General features: G+C 38.8%; 1 protein-coding gene across 1 annotated transcript; it reads right to left on the bottom strand.

Annotated features, from left to right (window-relative positions):
• Window positions 1–632: 632 nt before the first annotated feature.
• Window positions 633–6,124, bottom strand: LOC145587335 (protein BEARSKIN2-like). Its single transcript, XM_081644063.1, has 3 exons — window positions 5,836–6,124; window positions 1,988–2,262; window positions 633–1,345 (listed from the first exon to the last, which is right to left on the bottom strand). The coding sequence occupies exons 1-3, from the start codon at window positions 5,999–6,001 to the stop codon at window positions 743–745; spliced, it is 1,044 nt and encodes a 347-aa protein (XP_081500189.1). The 5' UTR covers window positions 6,002–6,124; the 3' UTR covers window positions 633–742.
• Window positions 6,125–19,031: the final 12,907 nt, after the last annotated feature.

Genomic DNA, 19,031 nt, shown 5'->3' with positions numbered 1-19,031 from the left:
TTAGTAAAACAAGAAGCTTTACTGTCTTTTGTGCAATTGAAACTATCTGCACCGTATAATATGGGAAGAAAATGAAGCCGCATCAGCAGCTGAGGATGTCGCGCACCCTATGTATGATGTCTTGTCCTTGAGCGAGGCAGGGTGACTGCTCTGCTTTAGAAAACATTGTTGCATAATGAGCTTGTATTGTAGCATAACAACTTGACATCTAGAGAATAAACCAAACCCGACCCAAAATCTACCTGACCGACTTGCTTTCCCTCTTGATCTACATACACATCATAAAGGTTACTATTGAACAAATGTTTCTAGTATTATGACTAATATCACTCTCCATTGGATTGCCATTGTCATTATTCGCGACAAACATAATGTGGGAGACGACACAAACATACAAGAACAATTGCAAACGAAATTAAAGGGATTAAAAGAAGAAAAATGAAAGGAAAGAGCAGGCAGTTAAGTGAATAAATATTAATGAGTAAATATAAAACAATCACAATTTGAATTCAATCTTATACACACATTATCCTAATCAATAATGATGCAACATGAACCAATTCAATTGTGTACATGCAACAAACAATTATAGTACTTGTAATAGTGTGAAGTATTACATGCAAACAAATTAAATTAAACTTAATTTGTGCATGCATTCATGCATGGAAATTAAATTTTTATACATTACATGTCAATCTAATTGAATAAAATCCCAAAAAAGAAAAAAAAAATAATGCAAAAATCACTTGGTATAGCCCCAGAAATCCATTTCCCCACGTAAAGAAAGTTGTTGTTGCTGATGTTGTTGATTCATTTCAAGCACAGTAGAAGTCAAGTCATTAGCACTAGCATTAGCCTGCTGCTCACCATGGTGTTCATCTTGTTGGTGGCCTACGACGCGATCAAGCATAGCCCACTCGTTGATCCCTGGATGATGAGGGTCTGAAGGTTCACATGGTCCTACCTCGAGGGAGGTAGGACCACCACCCTCGCTTGCTTGGTAGAGATGGTGAGGATGAGTCGCGTAGTCAGGAGGAGGTAGGGGTGCAATTTGGTGTGGGTGGGAGTAGCTATGAAGCCCTAAGTCGGGTTTATTCATGTATAAGTCAAAGGTTGAGGTTGCTTGAGGATCATTGCGTAGGAGGAGGTGGTGAGGGTATTGAGGATTATTGTTGGTGTGATCCCTAGGGATGAAGTGGCGTGATTGGTTCGCGCTACTTGATCCCGTGGGGTTGCATAGTAGCTGATCGGAGGTAGCGCTTGTTGTAGTTCCTCCTCCTTGTTCACCTCCAATCTTGAACAAGTTTTTCTTCTTGAATACTCTACATATAACCCATCCATCTTCCTGAACATGTATTAAAAAAAAAAAAAATTAATTAAGTAATATATACTTCCTCCGTTCTTTTTTTACTGCTAGAATCATCTCAATAATAAATACTATCATAATATCGATGTCATCAGCATAATATATAATTTTTACGTATGAAATTTAAAGGTGTTGATGGTTAAAGTTTAATCAAACAGGTCAATTAAAAAAATTACATTTTTTTAGGTATTATTTGTTGTATCACAAATACTTTTATTTTTCTCTTCATAAAACGGAGAATTGAGTTTTATGATAATTTCAAAATGTAACACAAACTCACAACTGAAACTTAGCTTGAGAATGCACAAATAATGCATATACGATCAAGCTACGTACAAAACTACAAATATACTAAAACAAAATTATTTTAGCGATCATAGAGTTGAAGTAACTTTATTTATTTTGGAAATAACAATACTAATATACTAAAACTAATTAAACTACTTTTATCGAACATGCTCTTAATTAACACCTTAGAGTATCTATTATTAGCATGCATGCACATCATAGATTATTTTGTCATAAACCAACTTTATTAATCTAAATTATAAGCACATAAATGTTAAAAAAAAGGGTATAATTAGGAAAAAATATATATAAAAAAGTGGGAGTAATACTTACACCATTAGCTTGAGGATCATCAGTATCTTCTAAGCGATACTCATGCATAATCCAATCAGTTTTTTGACCATGAGGAGCTCTTCCTCGATAGAAAACCAGAGTTTTGCGCATACCAATCTTCTTGAAGCTGTTTCTGATGCATTTGTCTCTCCCTGTGGCCTTCCAAAACCCGGCATTCGTTGCTCGGTTAGTCCTTGATCCTGTTGGGTATTTCCTATCCTTGTGGCTGAAGAAGTACCATTCATTTTGCGGAGTTGATCCTATCCTACACCTCTCTGTCAATAGTAATCAACATATTTGAATATACACGTTAGTTTACTATACGATACATAGATCTGATCTGATCGTGAGAGAAGACTGTTCTAACTTCTTGTGTATTTTTTAATTTTTTTTTTTTAAAAAAATATGCTAGGTGTATGAAAACCTTTTGATGAATGCGTATTAATACAACAAATTATATTTGTTTGTTAGAAATCAGCATAAAATTAATCTTTCACTTGGACCTTCAATCATACATATATAGATTAGGTCAAGAATATGAGTGATTTGTGCCCTAAAATGGGGGTGAACCAAAGAAATTTCAGATAGAGGTGCACTTTCATAAATAATAAGATTCAGTTTGCGAAATTTAAAATCTTATCATACTCGATGATGAGTCATTTGGTTTGGTTTCAAATCATAAAATTTTACTATAAGGTCGAGTTAGTCTAGTCAAAATTGAATCACCTAGTTTTTTGTACAATTATTTGAGTCGAGGTCAAACTGTTTCCGGTTGGAATAATGCTCATGTTAGCTAGCTAGGGTCGAAATTTACATATTATTCCAAAGCAAATTAAGTAGCATACTCATACAATTTAATTCTAACTACTCATACAATATAATTCTAACTAACTAACTATATATATAGTGATAAAATGAGATAAAACTGACCTTTATGCATAAGTAAATTTCACCACCTACAAGTATATGTAGAAACGTAGACGTGTTATAGTTGTAGGCGGTGAAATATACGTAGGTGTGTTATTTACTAAAAAAAGGGCACTAATTTATTATTTCTAAACACCGCAAAAAAATAAACCCTAATAATGGCTTAGGAGAATAAATCTGTGACAATATAGCAACCTTTTTACTTGTGAATTAAGGCTGCTAATCTGATATTTTGTCACAAATGTTGCCTCACATATTCATTCATTCTATTTCATACATCAATCATACATTCATACACGATATACATGTACATAATTATGACTTTGATCTATCAAGCAATCGTATATCAATGAGACTATTAAACAATCCAATAATAATAAAATCGCAAAATTAATCAGTTAGATAATATGATAGGACAAGAAATCAAAATTGAATATATTTAGTTAAGATCTATAAATGCTTCAAATGGTTTTTAAAATTTTAAGATTTTATCTGGTACATACTTTCAATTATATATTAAGCATCTTTTAAAAAAAAAATAGCATATAAGATCCCGTTCACTTCAACTTTTTTTTTTTTTTTTTTTTTTTGCTAAATTGAAATTGTTTTTACTGAACTGAAATTATTTTTGCTGAACTTATATTATTTTTACTAAACTAAACTGAACTGAAATATTTTATTTTTATTTGATATCTTTGTCAATTTTGTTTCTAATAAAATTTCTTGAACACCATCATCATGAGAAATTATATATACTTTTTTTGGATTTGTAAATTTGCTTCTAATATTTTTGCCTTTTATTTAATTTACTTATTATTTATGTTAGTATTAGTACGAGTTATACTTTTTTTTGCAAGAATTTAACCTAAAATTGTATGATGGTAAAAATGACATCTATGACCAACGAAGGTAAAATTGAATATGCATGTGTTTTTAACCTTGTTGATGAACTGAACAAAAAATAGTACGGAGTACTAGTATTTGTAAATTAAAGAGAATAGATATTTGTAATATGAACATACTCCCTTAGATTTAGAAAGAGTAAATTAAATTGAGTGTTATTTAAGGATCATGCACAAAGATTAAGAAAGGAATTTAATGTTTAGTCAATTAACCAAAATACCAGGCCATCCCATACATGTTGGACTAAATACATTTATCACATGGGTTAAAGTGTGAAAGTAGATCATAGTATTATGCTTGCATACAAAATCTATTTTAAAAAATTATTATATACTAAAAAGAATTTCAAAAATGAAATACTTTGTTTTTTACTAAAAAAGAAAATTGAATGAAATAATTTTTGAATTGGTCCAATTCAATTCAATTCAATATTTAGTCTTCAAATATCCAACAACCTAATACAAATGATATATACCTCAAAACTACTATCGGAAATATTATAATATACATGTATACAATTCTTATGATTGCATGCATATAAAAAGCTAAAAATAAGAATGTTAATCTACATTATCATTAAAAATAAGAATGAGTACTAATTAATTCCAACTTTAAAAATGTACTAAAAGAGCTTGTATGCACACAATATTTCATCGCCCAATACAATTTATGTTTGATCAAATAAGTATTACCCTATGTGTTTCAAATATATATATATGTTCATATCTTAACTTTGATAAAAATTAAAATTTATAAAAACATAGTACAAGCTAATTAAGAGTAAGTTCATTATAGATATCTTAGGTGGACACCAAACTTAAAGAACCCATATGTTCTAAGATTGAACTTTACATTGATTGTAATTAACATCTATCAAGTGTAAATTTTATATTGTTCTTGCTATAAATTTTGTTATTTTTCTTATTTCTTTGAGAATAATTTTTGAGAGAATTTTGATCAAAATTTGACCTTCAAATATAGGTATTTTATTTATTAATATAAATGAGAGGGAATAATTTTATAAAGGATTATACTCACTATGGTAAATTAAAAGGGTATTATACTTGTACTCTCCTCTTGATCTAAATTCTATTTTAGCAATCAAAAACTTTTAAATAATAGGGTGTACAATTGTACATCCCCTAAATAAATTAAAACTTACTTCAATATAAAATAAAGGTTACCTATATTATTGCTAATAAATTTACTCTTTTTTCATCAAATTGAGCTCATAAATTCAATCATAAACATAATATCGTAATACCTTTCTTAAAATTTATTTCTAAAAAAAAAAAACTCTGTAAATTATAATAAAAATTAAATCAAAAGTTCTTTTTCCACAAAAAATAAAAATAAACAAAGGTTAAAAATTCTTTAAAAAAAAATAAAATAAATAAATAAATAAATAAGTTACCCAGAATTGGTTAAAACAATTTACAATTTGCCAAATGTACAAATCGAAATACTATTGTACATTAGTCCATTTATATAAAGTGCCCCTTAAAAAAAAAAAAAAAAAAAAAAAAAAAAAAAAAAAAAAAAAAAAAACCCAAGAATTTCTTTTAATTCATTAAATTCCCTGCTTTACGCTTATTATCATAATTATATTTATAAACATTAAGTGATCTGACTTCCTGAATCTAGGTGCATGACTATAATGAAGGAATTATGAATTCACTCCACATATTTTATCTTTCATTCTGAAAATTAACATTTAAGTTGGTTAGTAATGGTATGACAAAAGATTTATGCAATAGTTGTACAACTAATTATACAAATCCCTACAACTCTCTTACAACCCTAGAAAAAGAGAGATTTACGATATTTGTAAAAAAATATACATAAAATTTAGGTAAAATTAGGTACGTAATAATTCATTTAAGAGAAGAAAATAATTTTTTGTTTCTAAAACTTCTTCTTTTATATTTGGACAGTAATGATTATATCACGAAAAAAGTTAGTCAAAATAGAAAAAGAACTTGTAGAGATGAAGGAGCGATTATATTTAATAAATTTACCTTGAAGTTCCCAAGGCTCCATCTTGTTCAAATCAACTTCACGAATAACCTCCATATCAAACTTTTGAAAGCTGATTTTCTTCTTAAGGTAATAGTGTAGCAACTCTTCATCCGTAGGGTGAAACCGAAACCCCGGCGGAACACCGCCATTGCTCGAAGATCCCATATTAATCTTAGCCTCTTATTCTCACCTGAAGCAATACTATAACAATCAACCAACCAACTCAAAAACCGTACTCCTACGCATAAACATGCATAATATTATTGCAACAAACCTTTTTTTTTTTTTTTCTTTTTTTTTGGGGAGTGCTATCCAATGATTTTTTGGTGCTTTAAAATGCAGTTACATAAGGTTTTATATAAGTGGAATTACATACATATGTTAAGTTAGTAATATAAGCTAGAAAAAAAAAAAAAAATTTAGGAAATGAAAGAAGACGAGTTTATTAAAGACAGATAAGAGAAGCGAGGAATAAAGAGTAAGATGTCAACGGGATAGCGTGAAGGAGAGAAAGTTTACGGGGCGGTCTCGACGGCGTCGGCTAGGGGAAGCTGATGAGCTATTACACACACACAAAGAGAGAAAGTCTAGATCATCTAATTTCATTTTTATTTGTTAAATTGTACGTAGGAATTTAATTACTTAATGAAATACTAATTAATTAAATTCCTTTTTATTTACATTTGTTTTTTTAAATTATTTGTGTTCAAAAGCTAACGTAAATACTACTCTAAAAATTTTGCAACGATTACGAGACAACTCGATCGCCATGGATTAATTGACACCATTGTTTCCAATTGTTTTTGGGTATTTTCATATATTTTACTATTAATTTTCCCTCCCTTTCGCCTACTAATCTTCTTCATGTGCCCTTAGGGCGCGTCGTCGGGTTTTGCTTTGACTTTTTATGCTTCTCCCTGCATGTATTAGCGTAATAATAATTTCTATCTTACATTCGGGTGTAAATATTTATATATTTTTCTCCTTGTGTATTAGCAAGTCGTAAGAACTACGTAATTAAAGAAAAAAATGTTCTATAATTTTACACTCCAGTGTAAGATAGATATCTTGACTAAAGTCAAGATATCAATCGACTAAAGTTGGGTAATTGGGCCGGTCTAAAGTGACTAATTATAATTATTGTGTCAATCATATTTTAGGGATTTGGTTATTTATTTGGTGATTAATAAAGCTAAGTGCAATAGTATTTTTTTTTTCCATGATTAACAAACTTAAAACATAAACTTAATACATGCAAGATTAATAGGTAACCCCTTGCTATAATTAACCTTATTTTAGAATGAGTAGTACGTAACTATCTTATGTTTTAATGTATTGGCTAACCGCTGACTGTTTTCACTCACTTTCCCATGCAACTTAATTGTGCTTGCGTGATTCCAATCTCTAGGATATGTTATGAATGAAGGAGACAATCAAAATTATCCTTTATCACACTTTTACTCTAAGATGCACACTCTATGTTTTTCTTTTTATAACTTTGATGGACGTTAATTATATCATGCATTTAAGATTTTTTAAATCCAAATTAAAATAGTTGATGAACTATACATATGTAACTAATACTCCCCACTTAGCTTTCTTGGTTTCTTATTACTTACAAGGTTGCAACACAAACTTAAAATGCATGCCGTACAATGAGTTTATCGGATTTAATTTCATTTTCAAAATTAAACTCTAGTATCTATAATATAATAACAAGCTTTGTACCAATTAAACAATCAATTTAACGTTGTATTAGAGCCAGAGTAACAAGAAGATCACATGTTCAAATTTCATCAATCACTTTTTTAAAAAGTGAAATAAATAGTGTTGGGTATGAGGAAGTCCTGAACGAAATATTTAGCGCTAGGTATGATGCATCTACACTTCAAATTGGCTTCTCATGTAAGGGGGGCGGGCATGATAGATATTGTATTACAGTAAATAATAACATATTACGAAGCTTCAACTATCAGTTTAAGATTTTAGTTGAGTTGATCCTTCCGAAGTCTTGTTATCTCACATGCTCTTTTATAGATGGATGACTAGAAATAAATTGCAAAGTCGCATAAGACTAATTAAAGCAATAAACGATCCCGAGAGCATAAAAAGGGGTAAAATGATTATGGGACATTTGTTTCCTCCCAAAGCAATGCTCTGAAAGATAAGTAAACCCCATAAACACCCACCTAAAAACGAAACTTCTTGGGATTCTCTATCTCTTGCTTAATTCTGGGATTTCTCCCCTATTATTTTATTTACAATTATATGGAATTTCATAAATATTAAATTTAATTTAGATTAAAGTTAAAATAAATAATGATGGAATTTGAGCTGTTTTTTCTTTCATTTAAAAAGTTATCAAGATTATACATAAAATTGAATTGAAAATACATCGATCTGAAGGATTTTTTGTGAAAAACTACCTTTTATATACACCTTTTTGTGAAAAACTACCTTTAAAAAAAATGTTGTAAATAACTACCTCTTTTTTAAAAAATGTTGTAAATAACTACCACTTGCCGGAATCTTGTCGATCCCCACCCCCTCCGCCTCCCTTTACCAAATTTCGACCACCACCCACCCCCTCCGCCTCTCTTTTCCAATTTCCGACCACCACCACCCCTGCAGCCATCCTTTTAGCCATCCCTTACCCCTTCTTGCAGCCCTCACAATCAGACCACCCCCACTTCCATTTTCGACAGCCATTTCCGGCCACCCCTCAAACAAATTATCAATTTTCTGATTTCCGGCCTCGAATACTTCGAAACCTCTCAAACAAGTTATCAATTTCTGGCCAAATTTCATCTCACCCACCATATCTCACCCTCAAAATCCCGCCCACCCTCCTTCGACCCCCTCGAAAACCTTACCCTTTTCAATTTCTGGATTTGGGGTTTTTTTTTTTTTTTTTGAATTTCAGGTTTCAAAGACATTGAAGGTTGGATTTAATGGTGGTTGCGGGGAAGAAGGGGCAGGGACGACTAGATTAAAGGAGGTTTGCAAGAAGGGGTAAGGATGGCTAGGGGAAAAGAGGGCTTGCAGGGGGTGGGGATGGTCGAAAATCGGGAAGGAAGGCGGAGGGGCAACAAGCACAATTTTCCGGCAGGGGTATGGGTAGGGGCAGTCTGAAACTGGACAAAGGGAGGGGGAGTTGACGGCGAGGGGGTGGGGGTGGTCGAAAACTGGAAAAGGGAGGAGGAGGAGGGGGTGGAGGTGGTCGAAAACGGGAAAAAGCCGCCAAGTGGTCTAGTCAACGGCAAGATTCCGGCAAGTGGTAGTTATTTACAACATTTTTTTAAAAAGAGATAGTCATTTACAACATTTTTTTTAAAAGGTAGTTTTTCACAAAAAGTTGTATATAAAAGGTAGTTTTTCACAAAAAATCCATCATTGAATTGTATTTTGATCACTAACTTTACTTAGAAAATATTTTAAAGCTAATATTAAATTGGTATGAAAAAACTATTACATATACTTCCCAGTTTCTGGTTTATTTTAGTTGATACTTGACCTTTTTTTTATGACATTTGTCAAAGCATAAATTTTACAATTAAACTCACTAATTATCAATAAGGAAAAAAATCATAAAAATTGATATTATGAAAACATACATTGGAAGTATTCAAACAAGATCTAGCATGACTTTGTTTTACCATAATTGTAATTTAGTAGATCACAAATACTAGTTAGAGTTGAATTTGTAAATAGTATCAAAAGTCAAGACGTGTTCACTAATAAAAAAAATATTTGGACTAACTTCAATACCATTGTTAATAATAATTAGTATCTCTAATATAATATAACAAAAAGTTTATCCTCTCTCTTAATTACACAAGTTTGATTTTGATACTATTCACATGCATCGTTTAGAGTAATAAAGTTTGTGCTTTATACAAGTACATAAGATTAACTCTAGTCATGTGAACCATTTAGCCAGTAAACTATTGATTTCCTTTCATTAGCTCTAAAAACCAAGCTAGGGGTAATTATGTGACCAACAAATGGTCATATATAGTTCCAAGCACTATAGGACTCTGACGATGCATCATCTACAGTTCTGATAATTTTCAACACGTAACCTTCGCAATTGGTCTAAAAGCATGAATTACAATCTTCAATTGTAGACTGTTTTTTTTTTTTTTACTTCTCCAGTCACAAAAAGATAAAGCTCATGGTGCTTCCCACAGACCTCACGACAACTTAAGAGGTCATTTTAGCGATTGGAGTCATCCGCTTTACCTTTTAATTGTCAGTAAGTTTGTTTATGTATCCGTCTCCTTTTGTTAGCCCAAGGCCACCTTGGAGCTTTATGTGACTAACTAATGGCCATATGTATTTAGTTCTAAACAACATTACATGACCCCGGGATGCAACCCGTACAATGGCAAGAGTTTTTGACATCAGGTTCTGAAAACCTCCAAAATTGGTCCTGTTTAGGGGTAATTTTACCCCGCCACGTGGTCCAATCAGAGGATGACACGTGTCAGCCTCAGGATGGCCCAAAGTAGACCAATCTCTGCTTGACACGTGGCACTCCAGAAAATAAGGGGAAAAAGGCGGCCTTCGGGCCCAAATCCTGAGAAAGCCGCAAAGCGGCGCAGCCCACCACTGATTAGGGTACAGTGACCTAATCAAGGGCACAAATCCCAAAGACCCTATAAATAGGGAGATGCCCCTCTTTTTGAGGGCACGTTGGATCATTTATTACACATTTACTCTTTGATAGAGACATCCTGAGCTTGGAATCCGAGCAGATCCCTACCTAAATTTCCGCACCTTTTTCTCCCTTCAAGTTTCTAACTTATGCGTCGGAGGCGGAGCACCACCCAACCGGTGTCTCCGTTTGTTTTGCAGGTACAGCTCGCCCCGGATCAGTCTTCGTGTTGTAACTCTCCCGAGGGACAAAAACACCCAAAACATTTGGCGCCGTCTGTGGGGAGAGTACCTCGAAGATGGTTCAAGAGTCTGTACCACCCCCTAACCGTCTGGGCGAAGACCCAGAAGTCTTTACAGACCAGGAGGATGAAGATCCTCAAGTCGAAACCTTTACAGCCGAAGACGGCTCTCTCAGAATCAAGCGCATCCGGCCCAGAGAGACTCTGGAGCAGGGTGCCTCCCAGGCGGGTGCAAATAGACCCCCTGGCAGCCGGAAGGGGAAACCCATGCGGCAGCTGGATCAGCGCCTGTCACCCGAGACGAGCTCATGAGATTCATGACAAGTTTCAAGGGTGAAATTAAAGAGCTGATCACCCAGAGCCAGGCTGGCCCAAGTAGAGGTCAGTCGGCCAAGAAGACTCCTCTGGAAAAGGGGAAGTCAGTCAAAGATCGGCAGCCCACTCCTCATCCAAAGGAGAAGGCAGCTGGGACCATTAATTGGTCCAAAATTCTTCTTCCCAAGGGGAATAACAATAACTCCCGCCGGACTCAACAGCCGGTGAGAAGTAAGAAGTCATCTCTTGATGCCCGGGAGATCATCAACCGGAAGAGAAATCAGCAGCTGTCTGAGTCGGCTTCTACGTCGAACTTTCCTGACAGCTTTAACAATACCTCTGCCGGGAATGCATCTTCCTTGCATGAGAATCAGACAGGCGGTAATACCGTCCATTCTGGCCCTCATATGATTGGAGCTGTACCGTATGTGCCTACTCAGGTCTACGGCCAGTATCCCCCTCATTTCATGCAGCCGGCCCTCTTTGGAGGTCAGGCGGCATATCCAAATGTCCAGCCATTGGACTAGCAGCTTCGTCTGCTGCGCCTGGGTGAACAGCCTTCTGCGTTCACCCGGGAGATAACCGAGGCGGCCCAGCCGGCCAAGGTTAAGAATGTGTTGGTTGGTACCTATGATGGTACCACCAATCCGGAAGACCACCTAATGGCTTACACCAACCTCATATATCTGCAGGGGTTGGATGATGCCACTTGGTGTCGGTGCTTCCCGGCTACATTGAAGGGCATTGCCCAACAATGGTTTGGCAACTTGCCGGCCGGGTCCATCGATAGTTTCAGGAAGCTTGCCTTCCTGTTTGCTTCCAACTTCTCAATGAATATCCCTGCTAAGAAAACAAGCCTTGATTTGAGCACTGTTAAGCAGGGAGAGAGAGAAGGGCTGCGCTCCTATGTCAGGCGGTTCAATCTGATCAGAATTCAGATTCAAGGACTGTCTGACGAGGTAGCTTTTATAGACTTCTTCAAAGGTCTGAGAGACGGGTCGACTTTTAAGTTCGACCTAGTCAGAAAAGGGGCTTTCACCTTACAGGCGGCCCTGAGGGAGGCGAAAAGTTACATTCAAGCTACCGACCTCTGCTCGCCTGGTACTCAGTCGGACTCCAAGCAGTCCGACAAACCGAAAGATAGCCGGTCTGCTCAGCCGGCCAAAAATAAAGAAGAGAGCAAGAAAAGAAAAGAAATCTGGGCGGTTAATGATTCTGACCAGCCGTCTTAGAAGAAAAAGAAAGAGTTTAAACCGTACGTCCCTAAGTACGAGTTTAACAAAGACTGCAACTCCATCCTCATGGAGGTAAAGGACCGGCTGTCCATTGAGAAGCCAAATCCTATGAAGAGTTCTGTCCAGTCACGGAACAAAAATAAATTCTGTCAGTTCCATGAGGAGGTCGGCCATGATACCAACGACTGCTTCAGTCTTCAGCAGGCGTTGGACCTCTGGCCGACAAAGGGCTGTTGAAGTCCTACATCTCTAAGTCCCCAGCCGGGGCAAAAAAGAAAAACAAGGGTCAGTCCTCCAAGACTACCCCCCAGCCTGCTAGTAGCTCGGATACCGACAAGGAGCCGGTCTACACAATAGCAGGCGGATTTTCCTGTGGTGGCCCTACCATCCGGGGCACCAAAAGCCATCTTCGAAAGATGGACAAGGATGATGATGAGCAGGCGTCTGCAAGCACCTCCTTCCCAGACGTCCTGATCACTGAGAAGGACAGGGGCAGCGTCCGCCGTCCGCATGATGACCCGGTTGTCATTGAATGTAAGGTTGCCAACCAGCTGGTTGGACGGATCCTTATTGACACCGGCAGCTCATCAGACATCATCAGCCTTCGGTGCCTGCAAAAGCTGAAATACAATGTCAGCAGCATGCATTCGGTCACCCACCCCTTGGTTGGTTTTGGGGGTGGGATGGTCTACCCAGTCGGAAGAATTGACTTGCCCATCCGGTTGGGAGAGAAAGGCCAGGGACGACATATTGTCGTCAGATTCTTGGTAGTTGAAGAGTTGACCGCCTACAATATTATCCTTGGCCGGCCAACCCTCAACGTAGCCAAGGCAGTAATCATCCCGTCTCTGATGCTCATCAAATATGAGAGGGATGACGGCTCTGTTGGTTCCTTTAATGGGGATCAAAAGACGGCCCGGGAGTGCTATCTCTCAGCCGTCAGGGACACTATGGCCCCAGGCGGTCAGGAACCAATTGACCTTGACAATGTCAAGGATGCCGATCCAGCACCTGCCCCACCAGCAGTCGGAAAGAAAAGAAAGGCACCTCTGCTGGTGGAGGTGAAGAAGGAGAAAAAATAGCAATCACTGACCGGTGAACGGTCAGATGAGCTCCGTCCCCTACCGGCTGGTGAAAACATTGATCTCGTTCTGGATGACAGTCGTCCAGAACGTACTGTAAAGGTTGGGACGGTTGCTCATGCTACTTTGGGTGCAGACTTGCACCTTCTGTTGAAGGAATTCAAAGACATTTTTGTCTTTGAAGTGGAAGACATGCCAGGCGTCAGCCCGGATCTTGTTGTCCACAAGCTCGCCGTGGATCCTAATAAGAAGCCCATCCGGCAAAAGAAAAGAAACCACGGTGAGGAAAGAAGTCAGGCGGCAGCTGCCGAAGTCAAAAAGCTGCTAAACGCCAGGTTCATCCGGCCTTGTAATTTTCCCGACTGGGTGGCCAATGTTGTCCTTGTTAAGAAACCGAATGGGTCCTGGCGCATGTGTGTTGATTACACAGACCTCAACAAGGCGTGTCCAAAGGACAGTTACCCGCTTCCAAAGATCGACAGTCTGGTCGATTCTACAGCCGGTCACGCCTTGATGAGCTTCATGGATGCCTACTCCGGCTTCCATCAGATACCCCTGTGGAAGAAAGATCAAGAGAAGACGGCCTTCGTCACTGATCAGGGGTTATTCTGTTATACTGTGATGCCGTTAGGCTTGAAAAATGCGCCTGCCACTTTCCAACGGATGATTAATACGGTCTTCATTAATCAGATTGGGAGGAATGTGGAGGCGTACATTGATGATATGATAGTCAAATCCAAGCTCCAGATGGATCACCTTGCTGATCTCCGAGAAACATTCACCACCCTCAGGCGGCATAAGGTTATGTTAAATCCTAAGAAATGCGTCTTTGGTGTTGAGTCTGGGAAGTTTCTCGGATTCCTGATTGATCAAAGGGGGATAGAGGCTAACCCTGAAAAGATACAGGCGGTGATAGACATGAAGTCACCCCGTTCTGTCAAGGAAGTGCAGAGACTCACCGGCTGTCTGGCCGCCCTGGGGAGGTTCCTCAGCCGGTCAGGCGACAAGTGCCTCTACTTCTTCCAAGCAATCAGGAAGAAGACCAGATTTGAATGGGGGGATGATGCTGAGACGGCATTCCAGAGGTTGAAAGAGCATTTACATTCTCTACCTAGGTTGGTCAGTCCTTTACCTAGGGAGACGTTGTACATGTATTTAGCCGTCTCAGATCATGCCCTCAGTGCCGTTCTCCTTGCTGAGCGAGACGGCGTGCAGCTCCCGGTTTACTTCATTAGCCATGTTCTTAAAAATGCTGAACTCCGGTATCCCATGGTTGAAAATTTTGGCCTTGCTCTGTATATGGCTTTAAAAAAATTGAAGCCCTACTTTCTGGCACATCCGGTAGTGATTTACACCGACCAGCCACTCAAGCGGCCAATGTCTACCTTGGACTCATCCGGGAGAATGTTGAAATGGGCTATTGAAATGCAAAGTCTTGAAATCACTTACGAACCAAGAAAGGCAGTGAAAGGTCAAGCGTTTTCCGACTTCATTGTTGAAATGACCCGTCCGGTGGCTCCGGATAATCTTGATCAGGTTTGGAAAGTGTATGTAGACGGGAGCTCTACAAAGAACGGCTGTGGTGCAGGCGTAATCTACGAGTCTCCTGAAAGGGACAGATTTGAGTATGCACTACGCTTCAAATTTCAAGCCTCTAACAATGAGGCGGAATATGAAGCCCTGCTAGCCGGCATTCGTATGTGTAAGGCGGCAGGGGCCATGAAAATTGACGCCTACTCTGATTCTCAATTGGTTGTTAGCCAGTATGAGGGAAGCTACGAGGCTACTCATCCGGCTATGATTAAATATCTTCAGGCAGTCAAAGAAGAGACCAAGGCACTTGAGGAATTCCGGCTGAGTCAAGTGCCTAGGTCGGAAAACAATCAGGCGGATGCATTGTCTAAACTGGCGTCTTCCGCCTGCCATGATACGCCTCGGTCAGTCTTCTGGGAAGACCTTGAAAAGAGAAGCATCTATGAGGACCCCATTGGAATTCTGGACCAAAGCTCTACCTAGATGGATGGCATCCGGGCCTACCTTTCAGACTGCACACTTCCTGATTCGCCACAGGAGGCAGCCGTCCTAAAAAAACGAGCTGCAAGATTCGAGTTGAAAAATGGAGAACTTTTCAAGGCGGGGTTTCTGAAGCCTTTGTTGAAGTGTGTCACCCCAGAAAAGGGGAAAGAAGTTCTCGAAGACTTGCACTCGGGATTCTGCGCCTCTCATATAGGCGGCAGGTCCCTAGCCGTCAGAGCCAGACGGCATTATTTTTGGCCCACTCTTGAGGCAGACGCCAAGGAGTTGGTAAAGAAATGTGACAAGTTCCAAAAATTTGGCAAACTCATTCACCGTCCGGCTACTGATCTGACGGCCATCCACAGCCCAATCCCGTTTGCAAAATGGGGCATGGACATTTTAGGTCCTTACACGCCTGCTCCAGGCGGAAAACGCTACATCTTGGTGGCTGTGGATTATTTCACCAAGTGGGTAGAAGCTGAGGCGGTTAAAAAATCAAAACCTCAGACGTGATTTCCTTCATCTGGAAAAACGTTATCACCCGGTATGGGGTACCTATGTCTATGGTGTTTGATAATGGTCCTCAGTTTGAGACGCCTCAGCTAAAAACTTGGTTGGGAGATCAGGGGATCTCAAGCTATTTTGCATCCGTTGACCGGCCCCAAGCAAACGGACAAGTTGAAGCCTTCAATAAACTCATCTCTGACGGCATTAAGAAGAAAATAGAAAGAGCCGGTGGCTTATGGGCAGAAGAGTTAATCCATGTCCTATGGGCCATCCGGACAACAGCAAAGGGGGCAACCGGTGAAGCCCCATTTCTCATGGTTTACGGTGCTGAAGCCGTCTTGCCCATTGAACATTACGAGCCGACCTTAGAGTCATGCTATATGATGAAGAGGCAAATTGGGAAGCAATGCGCTTGGCATTGGATTCACTCCTAGAACGGAGGGGCAATGCCGCCTTGCGTCATGAGATTTACCGTCTGAGAATGACGAGAGCCTACAACAAAAAAGTACACAAGCGTCCTTTGAAAGTTGACGACTTAGTGTTACGAAAAATGGAGGCAACCGGTAGGGCCAATGAGTTGGGGAAGCTAACCCCAAATTGGGAAGGCCCCTACCGGATCTATGAAGAAGTAAGGGATGGCACCTACCGCCTGGAAACTCCAGACGGCAGACGTCTGCCTAGAACTTGGAATGTAGACAATCTAAAAAAGTACTACTTCTGAGATTGTAAACTTTTTGTAAACAGTGAGTCAATTAATGAAGATTCAGACTTTGTTTGCAAAATTGAGTTATCGTTTGATCATCCATCTGGGTAATACTCGGATCCCTTGTTTATTTAAGTTTGATACTTTGTTTATTCAACTGCTTGATTATCCACCTGGGTAATACTAACTAAGTTTGATACTTAGTATAAATTCAATACTTTGACTAAAAACTAAGCACAAAAACGTTTAGTGGCTATACAACCGGTCTCAAACAAGACCAAAGGCTAAAATGGCCGGATGGTTGCTCATTTTATAAAATCTCCTGTCCCAACATGGACAAAGGCGTGCGGCGACACCCCTCCGGATGCAATCGTCGCAGAGAACAGTATTTGTCGGTTCTACATACCCATGCAGACGACAAAAATTGAACGACCAAATTGGTCAACTCATAGCCGTCTGACCAAAATGACCGGTGAAGAATGATCAAGTTGCCGAATACCGAATGCCCTGGGGCATCAGTCGGTCACCGGCTGAAGATCTCACTTGGTTATTTATTCCAAAATTGCAATTCTTACCTCAATTGGGGCAAAGGAGTCGTGCAATGGCTATGAAATCTCTACCAAGACGGATAAGCATCGTCTGGGTAGTAACTGGAACGCCTGTTGGTGTACGGCTGTGCACTTGGTTTGGGGCAATCACTATTGTGATTGATTGACTTGCAAACATATCATGCTCTTTACAGCATCAGACGTTTTCAAGTCAATCAACCAACTCCACTTGAAACCAACCACACAGCCGTCCAGGGGCAAGGACAGCCGGACTATTGATTAGTTAGGCAAAAATGAAAAATCGCCGCATGCTTTTGATAAGTTGGGCAAAAATGAAAAATGAAAAATTAAAAATTCAAATGCAAAATGATCAAAACCGACTCAGTCGGTGCATTTCATAAAGACCACCCAACCAAACGGTTGTGATGGATCAAATGTTAATCGGACCTCGTCCGGGAGAAAGAGAAATTGTTAATTAACCCGGCTCCTTAGCCGGTAAATACAAATATACTCGGCACGCAGGCCGGAAAAAACAAGTTTTGGCATACTGCCGCTGAATAAAAGAAAGACAAAAAACAGAGATTGGCATACTGCCGCTGAAAAGTCACTTCTGGCCTGCAGGCGACTCCTCCTGGTCCTCCTCCTCATCATCTGAGGGTATCTCCTGCGCTTCACCCGGACCAGGTAGCTGAGGTACGAGGGGCTCATTGTTGGCATTAACCCAGGCGTCGAAGGATTCAGGCTATGGGTCACCCTTCTCTCTCAGGTACACCACGTCCTCGGCGTACCTGTGAGCCAGTGCCCAGACGCCATAATCCGCGTCCGGGTACAGGGCAGCCCAGGCGATCTTCATCCGGGCGTAATTATCAGCGTCACTCTCAGCAACTAGACGGTTTTGCTCCGCCTCCAGGGTTGCTGCAAAGTTTATCTGAGCCTAAGCAGCCTCCTTCTCCAGTTTTTGAACCTTGGTCTTCAGATTGGTGTTCTCTTCAGAAACACCCTGAAGATTGCCAAGGTCCGTCTGGGCCTTCTTGAGCGCCTCATTAGCCTTTTTTGCACTCTCAGCTAGGGGAGAGCATGGGACGGGTACCCGTTCCAATAACGTTATCGGTTCGGGTACCCAATAACCGTTAAGGCTAAAACCAATTCCCGAAACCGATCCAATAAGGTTCGGGTACCCGAAAATTCGGATACCCGAAAATACGGGTACTCGAACCAAATATCCGAACCGAACCAATAAGCTGATTTTTTTTTTGTTTAGGTCTTTTTATGTATTTAACACCTGCTTTTTTTCTAGTTTTTTTTTTTTTTTTTTTTTTTTTTTTTTTTTACTTATGTTTTTTTTTACTATAAAAATTCAACCTGAATATCTTATCAAAAAAAAATAAAAAATTCAACCTGAATACCTGACAAGTACATTAAAAATCCATGATTTCAAAAAATAACCATCTGAACAAAGAAAAAAAAAATAGTCCATGAATTAAAAAAAAATAACAACCAAATAGTCTCATACAAAATTACAAACATACAGTTTCTTATAAAAAAAACTAAAAAAGTCCAAACTCCAAACTCCAAACATACAATTTCTTATACAACTCATTACATAACCTTAAATAATGCCTGATTAAAAAAAATGCTGCCTTTAGTTAGTCCAATCACCAACAAAGAGGAAATGTTCCTTCAAGCTAATAACAGCTCCTGCCTCTAACAACTCCTTCCTCTAATCATCATCAACAAAGAGGGATTGTTCCTCACCAAGTGGTAACATTTCTTCAAAAAGAAAAAAAAAAGAGTAAGGAAAAGGAAGATATCAGGCTTAAAGGGAAAAAATAAAAAATAAAAGAAAAAGAGAAAATATTTAAATGTTACCTGATTCAATTTTTTCCATGTC

The sequence above is a fragment of the Chenopodium album genome, chromosome 17, assembly GCF_948465745.1.
Source record: "Chenopodium album chromosome 17, dcCheAlbu1.1, whole genome shotgun sequence".
NCBI lineage: Eukaryota > Viridiplantae > Streptophyta > Magnoliopsida > Caryophyllales > Amaranthaceae > Chenopodium > Chenopodium album.
The sequence above is the reverse complement of the archived record's forward strand: the minus strand, read 5'-3'. Positions and strand labels throughout refer to the sequence as shown.

Excerpts from the sequence above, each read along its gene's own strand:
- LOC145587335 (XM_081644063.1), bottom strand. The coding sequence starts at position 6,001 with ATGGGATCTTCGAGCAATGGCGGTGTTCCGCCGGGGTTTCGGTTTCAC. Across the intron at positions 2,263-5,835 it reads GGAGCCTTGGGAACTTCAAG|AGAGGTGTAGGATAGGATCA; the intron begins GTAAATTTATTA and ends TACTATTGACAG. Across the intron at positions 1,346-1,987 it reads ATGATCCTCAAGCTAATGGT|GAAGATGGATGGGTTATATG; the intron begins GTAAGTATTACT and ends ATACATGTTCAG.